The 25,034-nt window shown below is 42.8% G+C and overlaps 1 protein-coding gene across 1 annotated transcript in view; it reads left to right on the top strand.

The window, feature by feature from the left end:
* The window catches only part of LOC110528541 (alpha-1-syntrophin), a 73,684-nt gene that overhangs the window by 9,486 nt on the left and 39,164 nt on the right, over positions 1–25,034 (top strand). Inside the window, exon 2 of the mRNA XM_021610658.2 lies at positions 4,653–4,838. Coding sequence (XP_021466333.1) covers positions 4,653–4,838 — 186 coding nt within the window. The remainder of the gene's footprint in view (positions 1–4,652; positions 4,839–25,034) is intronic.

The following is a 25,034-nucleotide window of genomic DNA, read 5'->3' as shown; positions in this document are numbered from 1 at the left end:
GGTTTGTAGACCTCCGCTCGCACACTCTTAAGTTCTGCCCACACATTTTCTATAGGATTGAGGTCAGGGCTTTGTGATGGCCACTCCAATACCTTGACTTTGTTGTCCTTAAGCCATTTTGCCACAACGTTGGAAGTATGCAGGAAACACTGTCACCACTGATAAATCCACCATAATTGAGAATTTCAATAAGCATTTTTCTACGGCTGGCCATGCTTTCCACCTGGCTACTCCTACCCCTGTCAACAGCACTGCACCCCCAACAGCAACTCGCCCAAGCCTTCCCCATTTCTCCTTCTCCAAAATCCATTCAGCTGATGTTCTGAAAGAGCTGCAAAATCTGGACCCCTACAAATCAGCCGGGCTAGACAATCTGGACCCTTTCTTTCTAAAAATGATCTGCCGAAATTGTTGCCACCCCTATTACTAGCCTGTTCAACCTCTCTTTCGTGTCGTCTGAGTTTCCCAAAGATTGGAAAGCACCTGCGGTCATCCCCCTCTTCAAAGTGGGGGACACTCTTGACCCAAACTGCTACAGACCTATATCTATCCTACCATGCCTTTCTAAGGTCTTTGAAAGCCAAGTCAACAAACAGATTACCGACCATTTCGAATCTCACCATAACTTCTCTGCTATGCAATCTGGTTTCAGAGCTGGTCATGGTTGCACCTCAGCCACGCTCAAGGCCCTAAACGATATCTTAACCGCCATCGATAAGAAACATTGCTGTGCAGCCGTATTCATTGATCTGGCCAAGGCTTACGACTCTGTCAATCACCACATCCTCATCGGCAGACTCGACAGCCTTGGTTTCTCAAATGATTGCCTCGCCTGGTTCACCAACTACTTCTCTGATAGAGTTCAGTGTGTCAAATCGGAGGGTCTGTTGTCCGGACCTTTGGACACTGTGTTAACAACCCTCCAGGCAAGCATCAATGCCATACAACTCTCCTTCCGTGGCCTCCAATTGCTCTTAAATACAAGTAAAACTAAATGCATGCTCTTCAACCGATCGCTACCTGCACCTACCCGCCTGTCACTGAAAAAATCACTGAAGCTGGAGACTCATATCTCCCTCCCTCACTAACGTTAAGCACCAGGCGTCAGAGCAGCTCACAGATCACTGCACCTGTTCATAGCCCATCTGTAAATAGCCCATCCAACTACCTCATCCCCATACTGTTATTTATGTTGCTCCTTTGCACCCCAGTATCTTTACTTGCACAATCATCTTCTGCACATCTATCACTCAATTATTTAATTGCTATATTTTAATTATTCCGCCACTATGGCCTATTTATTGCCTTACCTCCCTTATCCTACCTCATTCCCACACACTGTATATATACTTTTTCTATTGTATTATGGACTGTATGTTTGTTTATTCCATGTGTAACTCTGTTTTGTTTGTGACACACTGCTTTGCTTTATCTTGGCCAGGTCACAGTTGTAAATGAGAACTTGTTCTCAACTGGCCTACCTGGTTAAATAAAGGTGAAATAAATAATATCCTCTTAAGCTTACCCCGCACATTTTCAATGGGGTTTAGGTCAGGGGACTGGGATGGCCATTGCAAAAGCTAGATTATAGGGTCAGTAGTTTTGGAAACTTGGTGACCCCAAGATGCAATCAATTTCTCCAATTCTCCAACTGTGATCTTTGGAGATTTTTTTGCCACTTGAACCATCCTTCTCATTGTGCGTGGAGGCAAAATACTATTGCTTCATCACAGCTCCAGTTGTTTTAAATGTCTTCATTATTGCCCTCATAGTGGAGATGGGTATTTTCAGGCATGTTGCTATCTCTATATAGCCATTGCCTGATTTGTGTCTCAAATCAACATTTTGTCTCCTTTCACTTGTGTGTTCTCAGGCCTTTCCCATGTTGATGAATGACTAAGGGAGTTTAGTGTGTCACCTCATATTTATACCCCAGTGAAACAGGAAGTCATGGATTACCACTTAAGATTTCCTAATACTCAGATGAACTTTAAATAGTAAAATATGAATCAGAATATACATCAATTAAATTTTGTTCATAAGAATTTCTAGGTTGCCAATCATTTATTTTAACAATTTTAAAGATTAAATTTTTTCAGCCTTTTTTGTTCATACTGTATTTACCTATGGTGCCAATATTTCAGGAGGGCACAGTATATATTGTTAGTAGGTACAGTGGGGAGAACAAGTATTTGATACACTGCTGATTTTGCAGGTTTTCCTACTTACAAAGCATGTAGAGGTCTGTAATTTATCATAGGTGCACTTCAACTGTGAGAGACGGAATCTAAAACAAAAATCCAGAAAATCACATTGTATGATTTTTAAGTAATTAATTTGCATTTTATTGCATAACATAAGTATTTGATACATCAGAAAAGCAGAACTTAATTTTTGGTACAGAAACCTTTGTTTGCAATTACAGAGATCATACGTTTCCTGTAGTTCTTGACCAGGTTTGCACACACTGCAGCAGGGATTTTGGCCTTCTCCTCCATACAGACCTTTTCCAGATCCTTCAGGTTTCGGGGCTGTCGCTGGACAATACGGACTTTCAGCTCCCTCCAAAGATTTTCTATTGGGTTCAAGTCTGGAGACTGGCTAGGCCACTCCAGTACCTTGAGACGCACGTTTCTTACGGAGCCACTCCTCCTTTTTGGAGTTTAGACCAAAAAGCTCTATTTTTGTCTCATCAGACCACAAGACCTTCTCCCATTTCTCCTCTGGATCATCCAGATGGTCATTGGCAAACTTCAGACGGGCCTGGACATGCGCTGGCTTGAGCAGGGGGACCTTGCGTGCACTGCAGGATTTTAATCCATGACGGTGTAGTGTGTTACTAATGGTTTTCTTTGAGACTGTGCAGTTCTGGGCTGATCCCTCACCTTCCTCATGATCATTGATGCCCCACGAGGTGAGATCTTGCATGGAGCTCCAGACCGAGGGTGATTGACCGTCATCTTGAACTTCTTCCATTTTCTAATAACAGTTGTTGCCTACTCACCAAGCTGCTTGCCTATGGTCCTGTAGCCCATCCCAGCCTTGTGCAGGTCTACAATTTTATCACTGATGTCCTTACACAGCTCTCTGATCTTGGCCATTGTGGAGAGGTTGGAGTCTGTTTGATTGAGTGGGTGGACAGGTGTCTTTTATACAGGTAACGAGTTCAAACAGATGCAGTTAATACAGGTAATGAGTGGAGAACAGGAGGGCTTCTTAAAGAAAAACTAACAGGTCTGTGAGATCTGGAATTCTTACTGGTTGGTATATGTCATGCAATAAAATGCAAATTAATTACTTAAAAATCATACAATGTGATTTTCTGGATTTTTGTTTTAGATTCCGTCTCTCTTCCTAGACGACCACCCTTCATTCTCACTGTGGATAATTCTAATGGTATAACTTTGAACAGGAAGTGTATCCACTGGAGTATTGGGAGAGAGTCAGGTGTCCAACATCTTTTCTGCAGTGGTGCTGCCAGTAGTAATCGTCATTAAATAACATAGTAGATGCAAAGCATTTGAATATTTACATTCATGCACATTGAAATTCATTTTGAACACTTTGTGCTAGAAACATTTAACTGCAGGGCATCCCACATCATATGAAGGAATGTGCCTACCTAATTTAGCAGACACAGTCAACAGTTGGGAGTAGGGGCCAATTTAATCGTAAAATGTTTTCTTGCTGTTAAATACAGTCTGTGAACAAACTTAAAATGCATACGTTGATGGTTCGAATTACAGGATGCCAAGGTCATATTTTTCCATATTCTGTTCCATCACTTAGATCTGTGGACCATCCTTTTTTTAATGACTAGCTTGTTATATATATATATATATATATATATCAGTCCTTTTTGGGAGCCCAGATAATTGATTTATAAATCCCATCATTGGATGGTTCAGTACAAATGAAAAGCATTTTCTCAATCACAAATATTCATACCACTTTGAACTGTCCATAAATAAAGATCCCTGTAAACAGTAGTGTCGTTTCAAGCAATTTATTATAGGTAGCTAGAAGGAGAACAGCGTCTTATCTTCCTGTTCTGCAGCATAAATCTGACTGACCACCTACTGTCACAGTGGAGCACAAGTGAAACATGAAAACTACTTTGCAATCCCGGCACCGGGTTTTTTTCCTGACTGGAATAGCTGGATCAAATGTAAAACGGGAAATAGAGTTCTGATTGTGTTCTCCACTGTACAATATCGAGCATGTGAGCTCAGAGATGTGAAATTGTGCACTAAAATCAAATTATGGAATTTTCACAATGCCCTCAAATGACATAATTTCTAAGCATTCCAAAGAAGCATGTTGACTGGTTCCCTCCTTTTAGTGTTATATCAAGGATACAAAATCTAACCTTACCAACATATTATTGCAGATCATTTGATGATGTATTTAGCTGTTGTATAATGAAAGGTTTGGAAAAACAGAAAAAAAACTTTTCATGTCACCTTTAAGCCCTAGGAAAAAGCATATGTACGGTATTCCTGTAGACCACCATATTTCATATTCACAGCCCTTCTCCATTAAGAGAGGGGCACACACTTAGACTGGTAACCATCTGGTTTATACTTTGTATGAGAAGCGTACCGGGTTCCTTTAAGATGAACTGAACCGATGCCATATGCTTTACTTTACAGGTGGGAAAGAGAATAAAATGCCTATTCTCATCTCGAAGATCTTCAAAGGGTTGGCTGCTGACCAGACGGAGGCCCTGTACGTGGGTGACGCCATCCTTTCGGTCAACGGCTCTGACCTCCGGGAGGCCACACACGATGATGCCGTGCAGGCTCTAAAGAAGACGGGCAAGGAGGTCATCCTAGAGGGTAAGCACCACCAGGACATTTCTGCAAGGCCGGGCTTCCAAGAAATGTTCTAGCATGACCAAGTCGATTATCGACCAAAAGGTCGCTGGTGTAGAGGTTCAAACTCAGCATTGCATGCCATGAGGTAGATTGCTTCTCCTTCAGTGGATTAGAAGCAAGATGAACTGTGAGTAAGTGAACAGTAAGTAACTTTGGATAGAAGGAGCGAACAACTGCCAAGAAATAGAAATGTCTCACCTCGAGGAAAAGCCTCTTAGCACACTGAGATAGAGCCGGGGATGTAGAGGGGGGGGGTTACAGATGTAGGATCTTCATTTGATCACCCTGTTTGTTGCAGGATGACTTGTAGTGTTACATTTTGTAGTGTATTTGAGGTTTTAAAAGGCTTCTGAAGTTTGTAAATGTCATATTTATCAACCCCTAGAAAAATGTCCATTAATTATAATCCACATAATAATTCACATTTTCTGTTGCTGCAGGATTCATTTCCTGCAGCAGCAAAATGGCTCAAATTAAAATCCTACATCTGTATCAGAGTCGATCCTATTTAACCAAAAATAATGGCTGCAGCAAATCCCATCAGAACCCATCAAACGCCCCATTGAAAATAGCTAAAATGAGAACTTCTGGGCTGCCGGTCGGCACTGCAGGGGATCAATGTGGAGAAAGTCCTGGAGGTGGTCATGTGGGTTCACTGCTCTCTGTCAGTCAGGCCAGGCAGCTCCAGCAGCAGGCGAAGGGAAACATACAGTGTTGAATTGGAGACGAGGTCTTTAACTGAGATCAATAGAAGGCTTGCATGTTGTCCATCGATTGCATCACAGGTGTTCTGTGACTCCCAATATTTTATGTGCGTAATGAATGTGCACATCATTGGACAGGTCTGTTATTCTACCCTCTACAAAATGGACTTCTGCTGTGCTCTAGAAGGAAGCACAATATCCACAGTGAATTTCTGTAGCATTAAGTTAGGCTGTTGACCACCAACTTCTCCAGTACTGTCCAGATGGCCCTCTGAGACATGCATACAGTAGACGGATACACAAGTTTATTAATGTGAGGCGGGTTAGCTTGCTGGCACACAACTCCACAGCGCTCCACAGCCAGCTAGGCAAGGGAAATCCCTCTAAATCCCTCTGCCCTGTCAACACCGGAGCAGAAAAGGATCAGGCAGCTCATCCAACAGACCTGTGATCCATAATGTCAGAAATCATTTCATGGGTTACTCATCCTGAGGAGCGGATTTGGCAGGAAACAAGTCGAGAGGCTTTGGGACTTTGCTGAGGGGGAGGTTATTGAGAGGCTTCTGTTGTGTCTAGGAGTTGCTCCAACAGTTTATAAACAACCGCGCTAAGCCTGAGGTAGTTTGGTTGTCTGATCTCAAGGCAACATGGCATTGTATTCACTTCTTTGTCCATAGTGACACCTGTGATAACCTTATGACTTCCAGAACTTGGAAAAGAGATGTAGTCTCACACTGTCTCTGTGCTCCTGTCTTAGCAACTTAGTTGAATATGTGTGAGTATTTTTCTTTATTTTCTATTGAAAATTGATTGCATTTTGAATCTTGATATGTGTTGTCTTCCATTGCACACACAACATTTTTCTTGAGGCAAGTCGAAGTTCGGTAGCCAAAGTCTACGCCCCGTCATCGGTGATTGGTTAACAGTAGGGGTGGGTTTGGTGGATGCCAGGAGAATGCTACCTGTCCGAATATATAGTGCCAACTGTAAAGTTTGGTGGAGGAGGAATAATGGTTTGGGGCTGTATTTCATGGTTCGGGCTTGGCTCCTTAGTTCTAGTGAAGGGAAATTTTAACGCATACATAGACATTCTAGACAATTCCTGTTTCAGCATGACAATGCCCCCGTGCAAGGTCCGTGTTGAGATTTGTGTGGAAGAACTTGACTGGCCTGCACAAAGCCCTGACCTCAACCCCATTGAAAACCTTTGGGATGAATTGTAACGCCAACTGCGAGCCAGGCCTAATTCACCCAAAATGACTTGAATGGGATTTTTGCCACAAATGCAAAAATCTTAGCATTAGGAAACAGTGCCAGGGAACTAAAGCAAAGCATGTCATACCTTGTCCATTGACTGCTTTCAGGGTAATGAAACCAATAAGTCATTTTGTAATTTGGGGGAACTATCCCTTTAAGTTACAACAGATATCCCTCGAGCCTGTGGTATGTCACTTTATGTTCATAATAATATTGAATGATAGTGCAGGGCATAATGGACATGAACATATTTAAGGACTGTAGAGGGAAAGGCTCTTCAGTATTCCTGGCATCCCTCCAATGGAATAATCAATCTCCAACTGGGTGACACAAACACCTGAGAAGGTCAGATACATATAACAGAAAAACATCACCGCTTAAATCGTAAAACTGCAGCAGGCTTTCATTTCTTATCTGAGCTTACTGTGTGTGCGTGCGTGTGTGTGTGACAAAGAGAGAGAGTGAACAAGATAGAGAAGGTGGGCTGCACCTGATTTGGTCATACTTTACATAATGTGTCTGTACCAGTCAAAAGTTTGGACACACCTACTCACACCTACTACTTTTTACTATTTTCTACATTGTAGAATAATGGTGTAAACATAATTTGAAATAAATAACATATGGAATCATGTAGTAACCAAAAAAGTGTTAAGGAATTCAAAATATATTTTAGATTCTTCAAAGTAGCCACCCTTTGCCTTGATGACTGCCAAGTGTGTGCAAAGCTTTCTCTCAACCAGCTTTTCCAACTGTCTTGAAGGAGTTCCCACATATGCTGAGCACTTGTTGGCTGCTTTTCCTTCACTCTGCAGTTCAACTCATCCAAAACCATTTTAATTGGGTTGAGGTCGGGTGATTGTAGAGGCCAGGTCATCTGATGCAACAATCCATCACTCTCCTTCTTGGTAAAATAGCCCTTACACAGCCTGGAGGTGTGTTTAGGGTCATTGTCCTGTTGAAAAACAAATGATAGTCCCACTAAGCGCAAACCAGATGGGATGGCGTATAGCTGCAGAATACTGTGGGAGCCATGCTGGTTAAGTGTGCCTTGAATTGTAAAAAATTCACTGTCCGTGTCACCAGCAAAGCACCATCACACTTCTTCTTCCATGCTTCACGGTGGGAACCACACAAGCGGAGATCATCTACTCTGCGTCTCACAAAGACACAGCGGTTGGAACCAAAAATCTCAAATTTGGACTCATCAGACCAAAGGACAAATTTCCACCAGTCTAATGTCCATTGCTCATGCTTCTTGGCTCTTCTTCTCATTCTTGTCCTTTAGAAGTGTCTTTTCTTTGCGATTTCACTTGAGGAAACTTTCAAAGTTCTTTAAATGTTCCATATTGACTGACCTTCACGTCTTAAAGTAATGATGGCGTGTTGTTTCTCTTTGCTTATTTGAGCTGTTCTTGACGTAATATGGACTTGATATTTTACCAAATAGGTTTATCTTCTGTATACCACCCCTACCTTGTCACAACACAACTGATTGGCACAAACACATTAAGAATTCCACAAATTTACTTTTAACAAGGCACACTTGTTAATTGAAATGCATTCCAGGTGACTACCTCATGAAGGTGGTTGAGAGAATACCAAGAGTGTGCAAAGCTGTCATCAAAGCAAAGTGTTACTACTTTGAAGAATCTCTTTTTTGGTTACTAAATGATTCCATGTGTGTTATTTCATAGTTTTGGTGTCTTCACTATTATTCTACAATGTAGAAAACAGTAAAAAATAAAGAAAAACAATTGAATGAGTAGGTTTGTGCAAACTTTTGACTGGTACTGTATATTGGATGTATATATAACATAATACAATATTGAGAATAATTCATACTATTATATATACTTTACTTTAAAACTGTATAATTGCAGTTTGTCCTGTTCATTCCTCTAACCTCTGACTTGGAGGAGAGGTACTCTAACAAAAAGCACTGGACCAACTTCGACCTGGTTAAGGCAACACTGCCGCTGACACATCTCAGCCTGGACCTCAATTTGGATTCTGCCCTGAGACTGCACTCACCACTGCCCCTGGCCAACCATGCAGCATTCCCACACAGTGAGAGGGAACCAGGGGGGAGGATGGCAGCATGCTCCCCAGGGCAACCAAGCCTAACAGGGTGTCACAGAGGGTGGCTGGTTGGAGTAGAGGTGACACCATGACATGGACAGGAGAGAGAAACTGTGTGTGTGTGCGCCTGTGTGAGTGTGTGTGCAAGCATGTTTTTGTGTCCATGCATACATTCTGCTTGCAGCATACATGCAGCTTACATGCACACTGTGTACATACAGTATTTGCAGTGTTTGATGTGTCTTGGGGGGGGGGGGGGGGGGGGGATGTAAGAGTATCAGCAGTGCACCATGTGCTGTGGTGTGGGGCAGAATGCAAGGTCTCTAGGGAAAGGTGATGAGCAGGAAGTAGCTCTTCCTAAACCCCACCAGACCAGGAATCTTTTGCTCCAATATATGTATCTACATGGTCTACCGTCTGAAAAGGACACTCTACTGTATGTGCTAATGAGAGAATAGGGCTTCCTCCTTAATTGTACCCTATTCTGGTCAAAAGTAGTGTCTTATGTAGGCAATAGAATGCCATGTGGGACACAGTCTTACATGTATTCAGTAGAGACCAACAGATGGGGAAGGTTACATTGTAGCGAGAGAAAGTGTGAGAAAGTGCTGCTATCGCAGCACCGTTCCTCAACTATAAGCAAAGGGTATTTTCTTAATGTCAGGCTAACTTTTGGTTGAATTTTACTGGACCGGTCTCTGGCCAACGACAGTAAATTCGTGGCTGAAATGTGCTGGTGCCCATTGCCAAGACATTTAACGAGGAACACTGGTCACGACTGACAGAGCGGCCCAGACTGCCTGCCTGCACACAGAGCTAAGGGCCCTATAGTGCACTGATGCAGCAGGGTTTAGAGTAGTTACATTGTAGCCTGGTTGCCAGACTCTTATTGCCAGAGACAACTTTTTGTGGTCTTATGATGGATCGTTGTTGAATACACACTACTGAGACAATCAGGTCAATGTTCAGTAGCGAACACTGTAGCCAATCGTTTTGAAACGGACAACGAAAATAAGCATTACTGATTGGACTAGCCTTTTACCGGTTCCTCCATGTTTTAAAGCATTTTCTGGTTGTGGTGCATGTAAAAGCATGTCAATCTCTTGTTGCTTCTTAATGTTACAGTAGATGTATTACGACTATTGATGAACATCAAATTGAAGTGCGTCATTCCAAGATCAAACTTACAACGGCATTTCTCTTCTTTGTGAGCTAAGCAACCTCTTTAGTTATAGGGTTTTTCTACAGGGGATCAGTTCCTGACTTGGAACTGTTTCAGTGCCATGAAAAGTCTATACAATTGAACATATACACAAAGTGCCTTCAGAAAGTATTCATACCCTTGACTTATTCCACATTTTGTTGTCTTACAGCCTGAATTCAAAATGGATTCAATAGATTTTTTATCTCACCCATCTACACACAATAGCCCACAAGTGAAAACATGTTTTTAGAAATGTTTGCAAATATATAAAAAATGTAATACAGAAATATCTTATTTACATAGTTATTCACACCCCTGAGTCAATACTTTGTAGAAGTACTTTTGGCAGCGATTACAGCTGGAGCTTTCCACACCTGGATTGTGCAACTTTTGCCGATCATTCTTGTAAAATTCTTCAAGCTCTGTCAAATGGGTTATTGATCATTGCTAGACAACCATTTTCAAGTCTTGCCATAGATTTTCAATTATGGCAAGAACAGCTCAAATAAGCAAAGAGAAACGACAGTCTTATCATTACTTTAAGGCATGAAGTTCAGTCAATACGGAAAATGTCAAGAACTTTGAAAGTTTCTTCAAGTGCAGTGGCAAAAAACATCAAGCGCTATGATGAAACTGTCTCTCATGAGGACTGCCACAGGAAAGGAAGACCCAGAGTTTCCTCTGAAGCAGAGAATAAGTTCATTAGAGTTACCAGCCTCAGAAATTGGGGCCCAAATAAATGCTTCACGGAGTTCAAGTAACAGACACATCTCAGCATCAACTATTCAGAGGAGACTGTGTGAATCAGGCCTTCGTGGTCGAATTGCTGTAAAGAAACCACTACTAAAGGACACCAATAGCAAGAAGAGACTTGTTTGGGCCAAGAAACACAAGCAATGGACATTACACCGGTGTAAATTCGTCCTTTGGTCTGGAGTCCAAATTGGAGATTTTTGGTTCCAACCGCCGGTGTGGGTGAACGGATGATTTCCGCATGTGTATGTTCCACCGTAAAGCATGGAGGAGGAGGTGCTATGGTGTGGGGTTGCTTTGCTAGTGACACTGTCTGTGTGATTTATTTAGAATTCAAGTAACACTTAACCAGCATGGCTACCACAGCATTCTGCAGCGATATGCCATCCCTTCTGGTTTGGGCTTAGTGGTACTCTCATTTGTTTTTCAACAGGACAATGACCCAACACACCTCCAGGTTGTGTAAGGGCTATTTTACCAAGAAGGAGAGTGATGGAGTGCTGCATCAGATTACGTGGCATCCACAAACCCCTGACCTCAACTAAATTTAGATAGTTTGGGATGAGTCGGACCGTAGAGAAGGAAAAGCAGCCAACAAGTGCTCAGCATATGTGGGAACTCCTTCAAGACAGTTGGAAAAGCATTCCAGGTGAAGCTGGTTGAGAGAATGCCAAGAGTGTGCAAAGCTGTGATCAAGGCAATGGGTGGCTATTTTGAAGAATCTAAAATGTATTTTGATTTGTTGAACACTTTTTTGGTTACTACATGATTCCATATGTGTTATTTCATAGTTTTGATGTCTTCACTATTATTCTACAATGTAGAAAATAGTAAAAATAAAGAAAAGCCTTGAATGACTAGGTGTTTCTAAAACGTATGACCGGAAGTGTTAGTCAAAACTGTAACTCGGCCACTCGGGAACATTCACTTTCTTCTTGGTAAGCATCTCTAGTGTAGATGTGGCCTTGTGTTTTAGGTTATTGTCCTGTTGAAAGGTGAAATCATCTCCCAGTGTCTGATGGAAAGCAGACTAAACCAGGTCTAATGCACAGTGAATTCATCTCCCAGTGTCTGGTGGAAAGCAGACTAAACCAGGTTTTCCTCTAGGATTTTGCCTGTGCTTAGCTCCATTCTGTTTATTTTTAATCCTGAAAAACTCCCCAGACCTGAACGATTACAAGCATACCCATAACATGATGCAGCCACTACTATGATTGAAAATATTGAGAGTGGTACTCAGTAATGTGTTGTATTGGATTTTCCACAAACATAACACTTTGTATTCTGGACATACAGTTAATTTATTTGCCACATTTATTTGCAGTATTACTTTAGTGCCGTGTTGCAAACAGGATACATGTTTTGTAATATTTGTATTCTGTACAGGCTTCCTTCTTTTCACTCTGTCAATTAGGCTACTATTATGGAGTAATTACAGTGTTCTTGGTCCATCCTCAGTTTTCTCCCATCACGGCCATTAAACTGTTTTAAAGTCACCATTGGCCTCATGGTGAAAACTCTGAGCGGATTCGTTTTATTTTTTCCCCATCTACCAATAGGTGCCCCTCTTTGCAAGGCATTGGAAAATCTCCCTGGTCTTTGTGGTTGAATCTGTATTTCAAATTCACTGCTCAACTGAGGGACCTTATACATACTTGTATGTGTGGAGTACTGAGATGAGGTAGTCATTCAGAAATCATGTTAAACACTATTATTGCACACAGAGTGAGTCCATAAAACTTACTATGTGAACTTGTTAAGCACATTTTTACTCCTAAACGTATTTTGGCTTGTCATAACAAAGGGGTTGAATACTTATTGACTTAAAACATTTCAGCTCTTCATTTATAAACAAAAATCTAAAACCATAATTCCACTTTGACATTATGGGGTATTGTGTGTAGGCCAGTGACAAACAAATCCAAATGGAATCTATTTTAAATTCAGGCTGTAACAATAAAATGTGGACTAAGTCAAGGGGTGGGAATCCTTTCTGAATGTCATGAAAATGTGTCAGTACTCAGGAATGTCTGAGCCGGATTTTTATTTTATTTTTTATTTTTTTACCTTTATTTAACTAGGTCAGTTAAGAACAAATGATTATTTTCAGTGACGGCCTGGGAACAGTGGGTTAACTGGTCTAGGAACAGTGGATTAACTGCCTGTTGGATATTGGATATTAAAAAGGATATTAAAGGCGTTCATTTCTGCCTGTAATAAGTATTGGCTCCAGGGTTTCTTGTCAGCATTTCAAGTAAGAACTAACACCCCTTAGCTAATAGGGCTCTGAGGACAGTGTAGGGCAGGCAGTGAAATGTAGACCATTTCAGCATTACACTGACAAGGCACTGACAAGTAGCTCTGGAGCTATTACAACCACAACTCTGCTTTCCTCAAACTAATCAGGTACTTGAAAATCCCTCTGTGTTTATTTGTGTGTGTCTGTGCATGTACATGACAATGATGCTAATATGTCCTGGCCGAGTGTGTTTGGTCCAACAAATAATGTGCCAATAGAATCCCCCCTGGTTCTCCATGTTCTTCCCAGAGTTCTGCAGCCGCAGGCCACGCTTCCCAGAGTTCTCCAGCTGGAGCCACAGCCAGACTTCTGTCACTGAAACAACAGGTGATGGCGAGCAACTATGTCCACATCTCACTTCCCCTTCCCTGCACATCCCAATACCAGCCTTCCCTGCTGATCTGGAGATCGGCCAAACAAAAGAGTACAAGGCCTTGGAATTGGGAAAGGCTAGGAAACCGGGAAGTACTGTTGGATCCGTGGTAAATTCCTCTCATCCCACAATTCCTGTTCTTTCCCATGGCCGAAGTAAGAAAAGGCGTAACTCCCCAGGACTTATGACATGAGCTACAGACGATATTTATTTTTTTCCTAAAGTAATTGAGCCTCCTTGTCTTGGCACAAGCAGCTGTCCTACTTCTTTTTCTCCCTTTTTAGGTTGCCAGTGAGGCAGTGCATTTTGATTAATTGGCAGTTGGGTGCCAGTTTTGTGCCCACGCAGCCTTTTCCCAGTCAGCAATGTGTGAGGTAGCAGCCGGAGCTAACCTGACCCTAAAGCTCTCGTGCGGCAGGGCTAGACTTGGTAACATGTTAGCCTAGCAACTTAGCAAGGCTTGTAGCTTTACTGTAAGCTTAGTAACTGGCTGGTCCAACAGAAAGAATACATACATCTCCTGGTTTCAATGATGTTTCTAGAGACAATATCTCTCTCTTCATCACTCAATACCTAGGTTTACCTCCACTGTATTCACATCCTACCTTACCTTTGTCTGTACATTATACCTTGATGCTATTTTATCGCCCCCAGAAACCTCCTTTTACTCTCTGTTCCAGACGTTCTAGACGACCAATTCTTATTGCTTTTAGTCGCACCCTTATTCTACTCCTCCTATGTTCCTCTGGCGATGTAGAGGTGAATCCAGGCCCTGCAGTGCCTAGCTCCACTCCTATTCCCCAGGCGCTCTCTTTTGACGACTTCTGTAACCGTAATAGCCTTGGTTTCATGCATGTTAACATTAGAAGCCTCCTCCCTAAGTTTGTTCTATTCACTGCTTTAGCACACTCTGCCAACCCGGATGTTCTAGCTGTGTCTGAATCCTGGCTTAGGAAGACCACCAAAAATTCAGACATTTTAATTCCAAACTACAACATTTTCAGACAAGATAGAACTGCCAAAGGGGGCGGTGTTGCAATTTACTGCAAAGATAGCCTGCAGAGTTCTGTCCTACTATCCAGGTCTGTACCCAAACAATTTGAACTTCTACTTTTAAAAATCCACCTTTCTAAAAACAAGTCTCTCACCGTTGCCGCCTGCTATAGACCACCCTCTGCCCCCAGCTGTGCTCTGGACACCATATGTGAACTGATTGCCCCCCATCTATCTTCAGAGCTCGTGCTGCTAGGCGACCTAAACTGGAACATGCTTAACACCCCAGCCATCCTACAATCTAAACTTGATGCCCTCAATCTCACACAAATTATCAATGAACCTACCAGGTACCTCCCCAAAGCCTTAAACACGGGCACCCTCATAGATATCATCCTAACCAACTTCCCCTCTAAATACACCTCTGCTGTCTTCAACCAAGATCTCAGCGATCACTGCCTCATTGCCTGCATCCGTAATGGGTCAGCGGTCAAACGACCTCCTCTCATCACTGTAAAACGCTCCCTGAAACACTTCAGCGAGCAGGCCTTTCTAATCGACCTGGCCGGGGTATCCTGGAAGGATATTGACCTCATCCCGTCAGTAGAGGATGCCTGGATATTTTTTAAAAATGCCTTCCTAACCATCTTAAATAAACATGCCCCATTCAAGAAATTTAGAACCAGGAACAGATATAGCCCTTGGTTCTCCCCAGACCTGACTGCCCTTAATCAACACAAAAACGTCCTATGGCGTTCTGCATTAGCATCGAACAGCCCCCGTGATATGCAGCTGTTCAGGGAAGCTAGAAACCATTATACACAGGCAGTTAGAAAAGCCAAGGCTAGCTTTTTCAAGCAGAAATTTGCTTCTTGCAACACTAACTCAAAAAAGTTCTGGGACACTGTAAAGTCCATGGAGAATAAGAACACCTCCTCCCAGCTGCCCACTGCACTGAAGATAGGAAACACTGTCACCACTGATAAATCCACCATAATTGAAAATTTCAATAAGCATTTTTCTACTGCTGGCCATGCTTTCCACCTGGCTACTCCTACCCCTGTCAACAGCACTGCACCCCCAACAGCAACTCGCCCAAGCCTTCCCCATTTCTCCTTCTCCCAAATCCATTCAGCTGATGTTCTGAAAGAGCTGCAAAATCTGGACCCCTACAAATCAGCCGGGCTAGACAATCTGGACCCTTTCTTTCTAAAATTATCTGCCGAAATTGTTGCCACCCCTATTACTAGCCTGTTCAACCTCTCTTTCGTGTCGTCTGAGATTCCCAAAGATTGGAAAGCAGCTGCGGTCATCCCCCTCTTCAAAGGGGGGGACACTCTTGACCCAAACTGCTACAGACCTATATCTATCCTACCATGCCTTTCTAAGGTCTTCGAAAGCCAAGTCAACAAACAGATTACCGACCATTTTGAATCTCACCATACCTTCTCTGCTATGCAATCTGGTTTCAGAGCTGGTCATGGGTGCACCTCAGCCACGCTCAAGGTCCTAAACGATATCTTAACCGCCATCGATAAGAAACATTACTGTGCAGCCGTATTCATTGATCTGGCCAAGGCTTTCGACTCTGTCAATCACCACATCCTCATCGGCAGACTCAACAGCCTTGGTTTCTCAAATGATTGCCTCGCCTGGTTCACCAACTACTTCTCTGATAGAGTTCAGTGTGTCAAATCTGAGGGTCTGTTGTCCGGACCTCTGGCAGTCTCTATGGGGGTGCCACAGGGTTCAATTCTTGGACCGACTCTCTTCTCTGTATACATCAATGAGGTCGCTCTTGCTGCTGGTGAGTCTCTGATCCACCTCTACGCAGACGACACCATTCTGTATACTTCCGGCCCTTCTTTGGACACTGTGTTAACAACCCTCCAGGCAAGCTTCAATGCCATACAACTCTCCTTCCGTGGCCTCCAACTGCTCTTAAATACAAGTAAAACTAAATGCATGCTCTTCAACCGATCACTACCTGCACCTACCCGCCTGTCCAACATCACTACTCTGGACGGCTCTGACTTAGAATACGTGGACAACTACAAATACTTAGGTGTCTGGTTAGACTGTAAACTCTCCTTCCAGACCCATATCAAACATCTCCAATCCAAAGTTAAATCTAGAATTGGCTTCCTATTTCGCAACAAAGCATCCTTCACTCATGCTGCCAAACATACCCTTGTAAAACTGACCATCCTACCAATCCTCGACTTTGGCGATGTAATTTACAAAATAGCCTCCAATACCCTACTCAACAAACTGGATGCAGTCTATCACAGTGCAATCCGTTTTGTCACCAAAGCCCCATACACTACCCACCATTGCGACCTGTACGCTCTCGTTGGCTGGCCCTCGCTTCATACTCGTCGCCAAACCCACTGGCTCCATGTCATCTACAAGACCCTGCTAGGTAAAGTCCCCCCTTATCTCAGCTCGCTGGTCACCATAGCATCTCCCACCTGTAGCACACGCTCCAGCAGGTATATCTCTCTAGTCACCCCCAAAACCAATTCTTTCTTTGGCCGCCTCTCTTTCCAGTTCTCTGCTGCCAATGACTGGAACGAACTACAAAAATCTCTGAAACTGGAAACACTTATCTCCCTCACTAGCTTTAAGCACCAACTGTCAGAGCAGCTCACAGATTACTGCACCTGTACATAGCCCACATATAATTTAGCCCTATCAACTACCTCTTTCCCAACTGTATTTAATGTATTTATTTATTTTGCTCCTTTGCACCCCATTATTTTTATTTCTACTTTGCACATTCTTCCATTGCAAAACTACCATTCCAGTGTTTTACTTGCTATATTGTATTTACCTTGCCACCAAGGCCTTTTTTTGCCTTTACCTCCCTTCTCACCTCATTTGCTCACATTGTATATAGACTTGTTTATACTTTATTATTGACTGTATGTTTGTTTTACTCCATGTGTAACTCTGTGTTGTTGTATCTGTCGAACTGCTTTGCTTTATCTTGGCCAGGTCGCAATTGTAAATGAGAACTTGTTCTCAACTTGCCTACCTGGTTAAATAAAGGTAAAATAAAAAAATAAAAAATAAAATAGACATGAATTCGGTTGAGAGTTGCTAAAACCATCTTCAGAGCTGTTTCTAAAAGGGTTAAAAATATCAAATGAAATTTTAACCAGGGAATCATCAACCTCCCTGGTAAGCAATGCCAAAGATATTATATTATATTATATTGGCAAGACAGTTGAGTGACCGCTCTAACAATGGAAACAAATGTCCTCAAAGATTGAAGGCAGGCAGGAGGAGGTGAGGTCAGGTGGGACCATTCTAGTCATGAGGGGCAGATACGTGTGTGAAATGCCATGTGTGTCCACTTTTATCAGTGCATTCATAACAATCTAAACATTACGAAACGTATGTTCAATCAAATAAGCCTCACATAGCAAATTAGCAATAAAAAAAGCAACATTTGTTTACCAAATTCAGCACTCGTTGACCTAGATTTAAAAATTCCTGACTTCGTGGTCTTATTTTTGTGGACATAAACCCTCTAGTTTCACCTCTTCCTCTCTGGCAACACCACACTGATTACTGAAGAAGTTTCCTGAAGAAGGGACTGAGGTATAACATACTATCGGGAGTCAACGACCAATCCTATTCACCTAAAGCAAACTAAAATTACGCCCAACGGCCCAATGGATGCCAAGTCCGCCCTCGTACGCCCCGCCTTCCTGGCTATAATACCGGTGCTTGTATCCATTTCCTCAATTTCAGTACCGCTCTTGAGCGAACCGAAACCCCCTGACGGCGCCGGGCCAAAATGTATTATACCTGGTCCCCTCCTTCAGGGAACAGTAGTTATATCAGAACCATATGTTCCGTTTCAGTAGGTAGCTCGGTATAACATACTATGGGACAGACAATCACGCCCCATCCAGCACAGAGTGTACCAAACTAGGAGGCCCATGGCAGCACAAGCACACACAGGTTCTACCGATTCCAAAAAGGGGTTACAGAAGCCACCCTTTCCCCAATACTTACCCGAGAAGGCTGAACTGTTAGAGCCCCATATAGGGAACCAGAACCTGTTGCAACTTTGCTGTGCACAATGTAACTGCAGCCCAAATCCATAGAACATACGGTTCCATGAACAATGCTTACCTTGCGAGCCTGAAATACCAGAATTCGTACAAGGAATCGCCGGTCCAAAACAACAGATCACCTGCCTTGACTTGGTAAAGTGCACACGTGCACTGTATAGCATCAACCAGAGTCGATGAACCATGGCAACCCAAGGCTCTAACACACAGGTAACTGTGGTAACCCAGAGAAATGCTGCCTATCATCAACCACGGAGCCCTACGTACATAGACCCTACCGATTCCAAAAAGGCTCACAGAGGCTCACAGAGGCTTCGGGAATGCCAGGAATCACACAAGGAACTGCAAGTCCAAAACAACAGGGCACCTACTGTGACTTGATAATGTGCACTCGCGCACCAAATCAGCGACGAACCACGGCAGCCCTAGGCTCAAACCCACAGTAAAACTGTGGTAACCTGGATAAATGCGCAATCTGTGCACAGCCGGATACCAAAGCAGCCCAAGGCTCAATCCGACGCGGGGGGGGGGGGCGGGGGGGGGGGGGGGGGGGGGGGGGGGGGAACTGTGGTAACCCGGATAAGGCAACCGTTGTCATTTGCTGTTATATGCCCGGGAAATAGCCTCCACAATCCAAATATGAAAGACTACCCCAAGCTGGATTAGCGAAACAGACAAAAAGCTGGTCATAAACACGGACATTCTTGTTATTATCCATATAAGCGCGTAAAGCGCGCACCGGACACAGGCCATGAGAAAGGGAACACTTTGAAAGCCAGGGACCTGTAAAACATAGGCATAACCTTGGGAGCAAACCTCATTAGAACGTAACTTTTACTTTGGAGTCGCCAGGCACTAACTCCACACAGGAATGGTGCACTGATAGCGTGTGGAACACCCCAACACGCTTGGTGGTCACCAAGGCCACGAGCAGGGCAGTCTTATAGGAAAGGACCCTCAGGTCCACAGACTCCAATGGTCCAAATGGAGGCTTCAACAAATCGTCCAGGACCAACTCCAGGTCCCAGGTTGATGCCATAGGCTTAGACACTGTTCGGAGCTGACGCACGCCTTTCAGGAACTGCACCACCAGAGGATGAGACCCTGGGGTAGAGCTGTCACCCCTACAGAACACGCCGAAATGTGGAAAAGAGAACTTGTACTCCAAAACCTCTTGCATATAACATCAAAATGTCCACCAAAGAGCTCTGAAAAGGAGAAACTCCAACCTGCCACCAAAACTCAAACGCATGCCACTTATATGTATACAACCCTCTCGTAGAGGGCGCACGTGCCAATTGTATAGTGTTGGAGCATGCCCCTGGCTATCTGTAAATTAAAATAAACAAAATGATGCCATCTGGTTTGCTTAATATAAGGAATTTGAAATGGTTTACACTTTTACTTTTGATACTTTAGTATATTTTAGCAATTACATTTTACTTTTGATACTTAAGTATATTTCAAACCAAATACTTTTAGACTTTTAGTCATTTTCTATTAAGGTATCTTTACTTTTACTCAAGTATGAGAGTTGGGTACTTTTTCCACCACGTAGCAATCAGCCAGAGCTGAAACAGACGCATCAACAGAAGTCCCAGAAGCACCACAGCTCATAGAGGCCATCAGACCCAATAACCGCAGGCACAAGCGAAAAGGCACAGAGTGCCCTTGCTGAAACTGTGCCAGACAGAGCTAGATTGCGACCTTCTGTTGGGACAAAGCACATGATTCAGAACTGAGTTCAGAACGAGACCCAGAAACTGAATGCACTGAGCTGGAGTCAAATACTGTAACTTTTCTTGTAATTTATTACGAACCCCAGAGATTTAAATCTGGGAAAATAGCGTGGCAGTGTGGAGCTCTACTTGTCTTGACTCTGAATGACCAGCCTGTTTTAAGACAGGCGCTAGGACCCCGGGTAGCAAGGAGGAGGACGCACAGCGAACGGCAGACCGTATCCCCTCATCTCCGTCTTTGTCAACTGCGCATGCCCGTCACTGGACAGAGTACGCTGCCAGTCTCCCATACACTACAAAGGGGTAGAGCACCACCATTTTTGTTGTCCTACTTGTTTTCATATCCACCAATATTGACAACCGTGTGTCTGAACGTGGGGAAGGAACTGTGCGTTCTGATACCTGGCCCACACCGGGTTCGGGGACCTTGGCAACCAGTAACTTAGCACCATTGACCGAGCCACTTGGGAGCACTAGTATGTTATACCCGAGTGACCGACTGAAAGGAAACGTAGCTATGACATAGCTACTGTGGCAAGGAACAGTAGTTAAGTAACTCGCTACATCGGTAACATTTTTAAACAGGGGTAAGTGACGCTTCACCGCTGCAGGGACAGGAGGTAAATATCTTCCCCCAAACCTGGAGGAACTCTGCTGTGGGGGAAGAAAACAAATTCAAAGTTACATTCTCCAGCAATGGTTCAGTCTCCCCAACCAAATCCAAAGCCGGAGCTTCTGGCTGCCCCTGGCTGATGTCATCCGATTCACACTCTGAAATATCTTAAGAGGGGATTGTATATCATCCCCGGAATCCGGACTTTGAACACTGCCAGAGAAACTGGAATGAGTCTCACTTGTCTGGGATGATACCCCTATCAACTCCCACCACCAATCATCCTCACAAAGTCAGACAATGGTCACACTAACTGGTCTGAGCCAAGGCCTCCTGAGTGTGTTTCCACCCCAAGGCAACAGGACAGCAATCGTGAGTATCTTTAATTTTCATTGTGAAACCACATGCCCTAGGGCACGGACAGAGGTTCAAACTCGGCTGGTTAGCCTTTTTCTAACGTACTCTTACCACTGGCCAGCTTACTCAAGCAAGGAAGGGCTGGCTACACAAGTAGAGTAGAAAGTAGCTTTTAGCAAACACAAAAACCGATACCAAGCCCAAACTCACAACAGCTACAGTAGGTGGATATGAGTACTCTCTCCAGTAAGAGATATCTAAATTGGAGCCGAATCTCGCAGCCTTCACGTGCTAGCAAAGTTTGGAAATTGCATGATACGTTCTTTCAGGTGAGCTAAAAAGTGAAGAATTTAGGAAATGGATGCAAGGGTATTTTAGCCAGAAAGGCGGGGCTTCCCGAGGGCGGGCTCGGCATCCGTTGGCTTGTTGTGCATAATTTCCGTTTGCTTAAGGTGAATAGGATTGGTCGTTGACTTCCCATAGTACGTTATAAAGAGTGTCCGACTGAAAGGAAATGGAGGTTGTTATGGTTGGCCTGTCAATCAAATTAAATTGGCTTGTGAAACTCAATGACACTATCCCAATGGTCCACATCAAAGTAACAAAACATTGTGCCAACAAAATAGCGGATGATCCCGTTACAGTATTACCCCACAGGAATTCATTGGAGCTAACCTTTGAGGCACCATCATGCTTTTTTCGCTGAACTAGCCCTATGATGGTGCCCTATAGATCCGACGGGCCAGACCACCTATGCCTAGTAGCACCCAAGCTGTTAATACTTGAATACTTGAATGTCCAACTGTCTTTCAACAGCGTACACATAAAACAACCTATGACAACACAAACCACGTTTCCATCCAACTATTTCATGAGGATGAATTAATTACCTGACGCATGAAAAATGTCACGACCGGGCTGATGGAAACATGAAATGCCGGTGCAATGCCAACAGATAAATTGTTTGTTCGACATGGGTGGGATCCTTTTGTGTCTGTAAAATGTATTATGCGAGAAATGGCGATGGAAACGCCTTTATGTGCAAATATTGATATAATAACCTTCATATCGATGTAGCCTAAACTCTGAGTCACGCGATGGTATGTTGTGTGGTCCTCCTCACTACGGAAAGCATGGAGTTAATTAAGGCTAGAGATTAAATAAATTACGATGAACTTCATAGGGTGGTGAATGTGCAAGGTGATGAGCTTGATGCTCCTTTCAAATAAATATTGAGGGTTTTATTCTGGTGACATGATCGATGCTTGCCTGCCATTTGACAAATACAAATAATATCACTTTTATCCATAATAATCTCAATGTTGGTAGCCTACCCTAATAATCTCAATGTAGGTAGCCTACCCTAATAATCTCAATGTTGGTAGCCTACCCTAATAATCTCAATGTAGGTAGCCTACCCTAATAATCTCATAATGAAGGTAGCCTACCTACCTAGGTAGCCTACCCTAATAATCTCAATGTAGGTAGCCTACCCTAATAATCTCAATGTTGGTAGCCTACCCTAATAATCTCAATGTTGGTAGCCTACCTATTCACTATATAACATTAAAAAAAAATTGAGACAAAACCATCAGTAGAGTTGAAAATGCAACAGAAACCCATTTAACTTGTATTTTTCATTCAGTACATGGGAATTTAACTTAAGTTATTTTATGTGCACTACTTCATCACACATGGTTTTTCATCTGCAAAAAGTCAGTTTGAAGGAAAAACATCTCTGTGGGAAAGTGTGCATATTGTTTTATGCAGATTTTTAGAATATTCACATGGAAATCTATCACAAATTGGATGGAAACCTAGCTACAAAGGCTCTTTTGATTCAAACTTGGTGAATTTAAAAGGCCTGTGAACAATGTCAGTTCGACTAACAGGTCTGCTACAATAGACGTGTAATTTTTGCTGACCGTGAGATGCTCCTATTCATTTCTTACACTGCTCTGGTTCTATTTTCAAGATTTTGACACTTGATAATGTGGCTCGCGCTCTCTCACTGCCAAACGTTACGCTTCCAGTGTATTGTATTTGTGGTGTTTAATAAGGATCCCCATTCCAGCTCCTCTTCCTGGGGTCCAGCAACATTAAGGCAGTTCTATCAAATAAAACATATTACGTGATATTACATTTCATAACACTTTTCACAACTATGACTAGACATATGTTATGATCAATAATAACCTTCTAGGGAACCATTCACCGTCTATATATTATTCTACACCACCGTATTTCAAATTAATATTAAGTTACTCAACACAATCCTCAGCATAGAAAAATATCATGGCTACAACAAAGAACAAAGTGCCAAAGTGCATATCTATCGCCTTATTAAAACATCCATGACAATATAATTATCACTTTCAATATAAACAAACCTCTACCTTATAGAGGTTTGGCTCTTTATTAGCACCACATTCCATTTAGCGCCAACTTCCAGGGTCTCAAGTCTCGACTCGTCTCTTGATAATGTATTTGCCCCTTACTTTGCTGTAAAGTTTTCTCTTAGCCACCTTTTAGTCTGACGTTTGGTTGGTTGCTTGCTATTTGCAAGGTGAGGGTCAATGCCATTTCAACTCAGTCCATAAATGAAATTGGAATTTGTCTATTTTCGCTGAGACTCTTACACAAAGTATAAGCTCTCTTGGGCAACAGGGCTTTGGTCCACTTAGAGTATACACCAGAATGTAATTTTGTAATGAGCATCTATTCATATAGGCCACATGTAGCAGAGGCTTAGTTTGGAGTCTGTTTTGGCTATAGCCACACTTTTGTATTGTTACAACACGACCAGGAGTTGGCTAAAGTTGAAACTTAGAAGTCAATGCTGAATGAGATACACACAGATTTACTCAGCGTTTGCACTTTGCACCACCTTTTCCCCCGGAATAAAACACCAAAAACAAGCTAAAACATGAAACTGTATTCTTTCTCATAACCTTAACCTGCTTCAGAGAGTTAAAGTAATTCTTATGAAAAATAATTTGTAGAAATACAGTGCATAATTCTACTAATGTTGTACCACTGACAAAAATAACTATCTCCAAAACCTTATTGTGGTTGGGATGGCTTGGGCTTTCAACTACAGTTAGTGTTTTCCATTGACTGAACCATCGGCCCGGAGGAAAATATGTGTTCTATTCCCAGAGACATTCTGGCCTGTGTGCACATTCTGGTCAGGCTCATGGGTGGATTAGTACCACAAAAGAGAATGTTTCAATTAAATCACAACTCCTCCCTGACCCTTTCTCTTCCAGGGAACCCCCACACCCACCTCCAACTAGGCAAAGCCCCCTCAAGATCAGTGCCCCTAACCTACCCCCTAAAGCCTGCCGCATGCTTCGGTTCGGCTCTATACTTTCGCTTGAAAAACGAGAAAAAATTGGCAATAGTACTGTTTATCCATTTTGAGATGCCGTAGCCAGTATACGCTTCCACGAAATAGTCAGAATTAAAGAAATCTGTCATTAATTTTGTGTTTTTGCTGAGGAGATCTTAGTCGTGCAATTTTGCATCTAACTAAGAAAAAATTTGCACGGAAGCAATTTAACTCTAGTTGAACGACAACGACAGAGGCATAGACTTCGGCTTCTGAACATCAGCTTGCTGTAGAAAAAAATGTTCGCAAACAGACAGAAAAAACCCTTTGCCGAAGACCAAAACGAGCAAAAACATCACAAAATGTT

Source organism: Oncorhynchus mykiss, chromosome 7 (assembly GCF_013265735.2).
Source record: "Oncorhynchus mykiss isolate Arlee chromosome 7, USDA_OmykA_1.1, whole genome shotgun sequence".
Classification (NCBI taxonomy): Eukaryota; Metazoa; Chordata; class Actinopteri; order Salmoniformes; family Salmonidae; genus Oncorhynchus; species Oncorhynchus mykiss.
This window is presented reverse-complemented; position numbering and strand designations above follow the sequence as displayed.